This window comes from Histoplasma capsulatum, genomic scaffold, assembly GCF_000149585.1.
Source record: "Histoplasma capsulatum NAm1 scaffold_11 genomic scaffold, whole genome shotgun sequence".
Taxonomy (NCBI): domain Eukaryota; kingdom Fungi; phylum Ascomycota; class Eurotiomycetes; order Onygenales; family Ajellomycetaceae; genus Histoplasma; species Histoplasma mississippiense.
In genome coordinates, this window is record NW_001813972.1 from 740,765 (window position 1) to 747,580 (window position 6,816).

Here is a 6,816-nt window from a genome sequence, read left to right on the forward strand (position 1 = left end):
GCAATGATATTTTTCAATTATTCCTCAATTATTCCATACTATTATTATTCAAATATTAATATCTCAACCACAATATGACTAAATTTTGTCAAATCACTGAAGATCGCATTCTAGAGGCAGTAGACGCTTATAAATGCAATACAACTCAAAAAATCAAACCTCTGTTGTGTGAATATAAGGTCAGCTATCAAGCCCTCCACAGAAAGATCCAGGGAGTCAACTCATTAACAAAGAACAAGCCAATCAATTGTTTATTGGATTCCACACAGAGGAGGCCTTAAAAGCATGGATTGCACAGTTGGAGAAGGCTGGTCAACCCCCCACCATTGAGGTGATTCAAAAATACGCGAATTCAATCCTTGCAGAGTATCATACAGATCCTGCAAATCCTCCTCCCATTGTTGATCACAACTAGCTCTATAGATTCATCAAATGCCTTGATGATTATGAGTGAATTACACAGTGTTCAATGGATTCAAAATGAGTGTCTGCAGAGGATATTAGGCTTATAAAGGTGTGGTTTGACAGATTGGAGATCACAATGAAACAATACAGCATTCTACTCATGAATTGCTACAATATGAATGAGATTAGATTTCAAAAGGGTCAAGGATGTGCAGAGTGAGTCATTACAGCCTTTAAAAAGATAAATGCAGTTCTATTCTCATTCTTTTCACAATCATTGAATATAATAATAGAGTGTATATCCACAGATGAAGAGGTTCTTTCACTCTGTATGATCTTGCAAGATAAAAATCTATTGAAGAATTGAATTACATTTACAAATCTCTCTGATTTCTGGCTTCTAACTACCTCTTCTACTGGCTATATAAATGATGAGATTGGGTATCAATGACTGCTTCATTTTGATCACTATTCAAAGAAATGACAGGTTAGTGGATATATATAATGCACTCGTTTATTATTTCCTTATTATTATCTTTGTTTATATCTTCGTCTATTCTTACCTCTTTCCATTATACTCTCGCTACCACTATTTCTATATTTATATATATATGGATGCATGTATTTCGCACATCTTCTTTCTCTTTCTTTTCCTCTTCAGCGATTAGCTACAACTACAACTTCAACTACACTACTACTATAATTATTATTACTATTATCTTTCACTACACTATATACTATCTTCTACTATTCACTCTTCACACTGTCATCACCCCTCACAATATAGACTTTTTCTTGCAGATTATCATAACTCTCATTTAATCTGCAAATTCATTATTTATTGCAACAAAAACAACATCATATTATACATCTTTCTTTCTCACAGTACACATATTCTACAACCTTTGAATGATCTATCCTTTCATCAATATAAGCATGTAAGCAGCGATGTTGGAAATGGCTACTTATATTTCGGTTGGTCCTTAGGACTCTACGAGGATCAAGCAGTAGGAGATAATACGGTGATATATCGGAGAGGATTCGGATCAAGTAGTTAGATATTGAGGGTGTAGAACGTAAGGGTCAGATTATAACAGAATGATCCGCTGGTCCCTAGAAGGTTGGACCAGCTGCTAGCTATATACACACAGTATCATAAGCAGATCGAACTTGCTATGATGTAGATGGCGTAGTATGATGCAAGTGGCAAGATAATGCCTTGATTTCAAACCTGATATGACGTTGGTGGAGCTATGTTCGGCGATGTCATATCCTGATATGACGTTGGTGGTGTTATGTTCGGCGATGTCATATCTTTAAGGCTATCGCTAATTCCGGCCTAGCACTGGCACCTTAGTGCGGGTTTTTTACAAAGCACTTCCATGGCAAAGCAGTCAATCAAACAATATGTGAAGGATTTCAACAATTTGACAAATGAGAATTTCTATATAATCTATCTGCAATCTGTAAAGATGTGTTCAAATCAGTCACTATTAAACACAGCTTCTTCAGCTGTGAAATCCTTTTTTATAACTCTGATTTTGTTCTTGATAAATTAGAGGCCCGCCTTTCTGCTGTTTCAAATCTACAGATTTGAGATGATAATAAAAGTGCAGAATTACAGTCATCATTCTCAGTGACATGTTTATTAAAAAATATACATGATCTCTGACATAATATTACAAAGGCAAAAGATGCATTGAAGGATATTGAGAACTATCTTAATGACAGTTCTTCTAAATTGAGTCATCATCTTCAGAATATATTTACAGAGAGTTTAATACAAATGAAATTTAATGCTCAACATGAGCAGAATCTCAATCAACTTCTTACAACTCATCAACATCAAAAAGAAAAAAGATCATGAAGACAGATTAATATAAAAGAAATGATGACTGTCAAGAATGTCAAAGACAGATTGCAGAGTGTAAAGCAGAAGATATGTGGAAATCCATCAATCAAATACAATGAGAGCTTGCAGCAGCTGCATGAGCGCCAGGTACACAGGCAGCTGAACAAGCTCTGATTGCCAATATTTTAAATCATTCAAATGAAAAAGGTACTGAGGATGTAGATAATGAGCTTTTTACTATAAATAGACAGGGTTATTGGGACTTTTCTCACATAGGTAGTACAAAATAGTTGAGAAAATATCATTGCGATGAAAATATCGTTTGGGTGGGACCCACCCAAAGGGGCAACGTGGGTGAGGTCTTGACCACAATTAGATGTGTAAGGACACACAACACCTTAAAATCCCACATTATACTGAATTTATCTAAACTATATACATAGTGTTGAACATTGCTCCACCCTGCAGTGGCAGTTATCAATATAAATAAGATAAGAAAGAATACCCTCAATATCCATCAAGATATGATAATATTCTTTTGAAGAGGGTGAGATTTGAACTCACTATCTTCTTGTCTCAGCAGTGATAACCTTAACACTAAGTGCCTACTTGAGAAAGCATTTCATGAACAGTGCTTACCACTACGCCATCCACCTCCCCACCAGCGCCATGGTGGTATAGAGGGTACGAATCACCCAACCCAATCCCCACAACAGCTAACATAATTATAAGCTATGTGTATAAAGCAATCCTCGCCAGAGGGTCTGATAAGAAATGGCTCATACTTTTGTGAAGATTATTGAGATTTTCATAGATTCTTCAAATTTCTCAACTTTGACTTCAATTACACAATAGTCATATATCTTTGAGATTTGTGAACCATCTGTAACGGGCGTACTACCGATTAACGGACTAAACACTATCCTAATTACAGATTACGAATTGATTAAGGAAAGAAAGAGAAAAAGAAATCAGAAGGAAAGGTCGTACGAAGAGGGTTCTTATAAGTAAAAGAATTGGAGTGAAAGAATATCAGAGGTCATGCTCTGAAGAAGTACAGGGTGGAAGAATCATTAAATCATTAGGAACATACACGATTGTGGGACGGAATCACGTGAGCGGGCGGTAGGGGATTGGTTGCGCAAGTTAACCACTGACGGGTGCTAACCCGTTACACCACCTTAGGTTGTAGTTAAAGAGAAGAAGAATATAAATATATAATTTTTCTATTAAAAAAATCAATATTTAATATAGATGTATCTTGTTGAAAAATCACTTTTATTTTCTTATTGAAATCAAGTAAATAGCAAATCCTTTCCATGTTCCAAAAAAAAAAAATGGATTGACTTTGAGATGATATTTCATATTTAAGATTTGAGAATATGAAAATAAAAATTAATACCATTGTGAGAACATTGATTTATCTAGATTCTAAGATGATACAGAGTTGCTGAATAGATGGAGTTGGTTTACTATCCTCACTCATACTGTACATAAGATTTAGAGCAAATTGTTCCTGTGCTGCATTTTTTCTCAGACACTTCACAGGATAATTGCACATCATGTGATATGACTATTTTGAGTTAGTTGATTGTCCGCCTCGTGGAAAATGCATAGAGAGAATTGCTATATACGAGAAGGTAAAATGGAGACCTGATCCAAATCATGTAATGTGTGTGTTGCTGTGAAATTTCCATAATAATTATACCTTAAATTTCGACATGCTGCTGATGATATGTTTTTAGATGGTAGAACTAGTTAGTACCTTCGGAAGCCAAAGATAGGAAGCAGCCTTCTAGACTAGGTACATAAAATCATATGAAGAATCAGTGGACGGTCATAGTATACTTCAAAAGAAGGAAAGAGAAAAAAATGTATATACTAAAAATAACTAGTCGAAATAATTAAACAATCATTCCTCAAATGCAGAATGGCTGTTGATTCCTGTACTCACCCCTTCAAGTTCTCTTCTCATCGCATCCAATGTTCAGCGTCGCATCAACCATTTTATGCAGGATATTCCGTACCATGTCTCCACTTCTCTCTTCTTTCTGATTAGCACCTTGGGTCATATCCGTCAAATTCTCCAGCTCATCAATTAAGGTCAAAGCCTTGTCTCGTAGTTGCATAACTGTTTTGCGCGTGTAGGCAAAACTTCCCGTGCTCTCCATGTAATTTACAGCGTATCGTTTGACTTCCTCATCCGTCGTTTTCTGTTTCAAGATATTGATAAGTTGGAGGTTATCGGGTTGGGAGCGGATACTGTGGATTATGGGGAAAGAAAATTTGCCTTCCGTGAGGTCTTCGCAGGGTCCCTTGTTTTTGCTGTATGTTGAATTGGAAAGGTTGAGATAATCATCGCAGATTTGAAAGATGAGGCCCATGAGATTGACGAGAGTGACGCAATCACTACAGATTTGACCGTTATTAGCAGTTTGATATTTGGGACGGTGGTAATATGGTGGTGGTGACTTACATTCCCGTGTCGCTTTCGGCCTGCATTAGTTTAATTGCAAGCCTGAAAAGACCCCCTGTTTTATTGCCGACCATTTCCAAATAATCATCCTCTGTTGGGCAAGTGAGGGTGTCCCTCCAGAAAACATCCATGCCCTGTCCTCGGTGCAGGTTTAACAATTCTTTCACGTAGATATTTATCACATTCGGGCTTTTGAGTTTCTGTACCTCTTCCAGAGCGAGAAAGTAGACGTAGTTCGCAGAATTTATCGTCTGAGCCGTTCCAAATATATTATGCGCCACTGGAACTCCCCGTCGAAGTGTAGAAGAATCTTCAACGTCATCGACGCTATGAAACCGCGTTTATTGTATGAGCAATGCTTCCCCAGTACCAAAAGCGCAAAACTCTCCCGCTGAGGGGACACTTACAGTAACGAAGCAGTATGCAGCATTACAACGACCTTGGTGATTGTTGCGATGCTTTCTTCAGGAACATGTAACCAACGGTTAAATGCAGCAATGAACTGTCGTCGTAGATCCTTCCCGGGCTGTTCGACCATGTAATCGTAAGGGCCTAGCAGTATCTTCTCCTTCTCCGGTGACCACGTTCCGTCCTTGTACTTGGAGCCATCGACGCTGGATCGATTCCGAGTGTGGCCCAAAGAAAACTTGTACGGATTTGATGTCCGCCGCCTTCCCAAGGGAGCGACCCACTTGGACTCCGGGGGTGGTTTATAGCCCAAATTCCGAGAACTGGACCCGTTGGTATTACCGCTCATGGTGGAGTCTAAGGTGCCGTTTGTAACCCCCGTAGAGCTGGTACGCGGGGGAATCGGGTTTGGGGATGCTAGGGATTCCATCACGGTTCCAGAGGGGCGTTGGAGATCTCTAAAATAAGGTAGAACAGTACAGATGTAACAATGAAAAATCCTTCGCTTAGCTGGAAGGAAATGTAAGGGGTCGTTTTCTAAAGGTAAAACTGTGTGACGAATATCAGGAATGGAGTCTCAAGCTGCTGGGTCGTAGGACACCCGGATAGGTACCTCCCACTCTTGTGCAAGGAACATGCGCAAAAATGGCCGGGAATTTATACTTCTGGCCTAGGTGCCTTTCAGCGCTCATTCCCGCCCGCACTCCGAGGTTCGTATTTCCGGGTCGATAAGAAGAGAAAACAGATTGCTGGGTCGTTGAAGTCGCCTGGGGACGGTGGTCAAAAGAGAAGCTTCATGATTGTTTTGCCGCCTGATACTGCACCGGTTGCGACTTATCCCCTTTAGGACTGGTGGTGGTGAACACGGTGTTGTCCCGTTCCAGAATTACGATGGCTGCGATTACTCCCAGGCTTAGCAAAATTCTATGATGCAATATACTTCCCAAGCTGGCTAAGTTGCATTCCAGGTTCCTAACTACGAGCAGTGCAGCACTGCACGGTAACGCCAGCATTGCCAGGATCTACATGTATTTGCTCCCGTTGACCGGACAATTATCTTGCCCCTTGAGCTCCCGATCCCATGTTTCATCGCCACAGGGATTAGCATCTTGCTCTAAAAGCTAATTTCTACTCTAAAATGCTCCCTGGGGCCCATTTTACCCGAGAGAGCTTGTCCCGATCTCAAAAGCTTTCAGGCAGGAAGATGGGTTTCTATTTTCGGATATTTCATTCGAATGTCCATCACCACCATGGTATCGTTTCTGGCCGTTTGATACATTCGTTTTTTAAAGCGGAAATGTTGCTTGAGCATGTGTATAGGGAGAAAAGATCAGCCTAAGTGCTCAGATCGTCGTCTCCTCGATGTTGATGAGATAGCACATATCGCCCACTTGACGGACTATATAACCATTTGAACGCAAACTGTTTCTTGCTTCTGGGGTGTTGCGAAGTGTATGCCAAAGGCTCTGGCCAGATCTGTTTTTGAAGTTGGGAAACGCCATCGTTATCCTTCATCACCACCTCAACAATGACAACCACTGATACAAAACCATCGCCATCGCCAACCGCGTCACTTGTCATAACGACAAATAGGCGAAAGCCCTGCATTGATGGAGAAGAAACAAAGTTGGAAGAAAAAAAGAATTAATAATATATATAATATATATATATATAT

The 6,816-nt window shown here is 39.6% G+C and overlaps 1 protein-coding gene across 1 annotated transcript; it reads right to left on the reverse strand.

The window, feature by feature from the left end:
• Positions 1-4,215: 4,215 nt before the first annotated feature.
• On the reverse strand, positions 4,216-5,490 carry HCAG_08471 (geranylgeranyl pyrophosphate synthetase; the record flags this gene model as incomplete). The annotated part of the gene is made up of 3 exons (XM_001536639.1): positions 4,216-4,666; positions 4,734-5,060; positions 5,141-5,490. 3 exons carry the CDS (start codon positions 5,488-5,490, stop codon positions 4,216-4,218), a joined length of 1,128 nt encoding a protein of 375 aa, XP_001536689.1.
• Between the last annotated feature and the right edge of the window lie 1,326 nt (positions 5,491-6,816).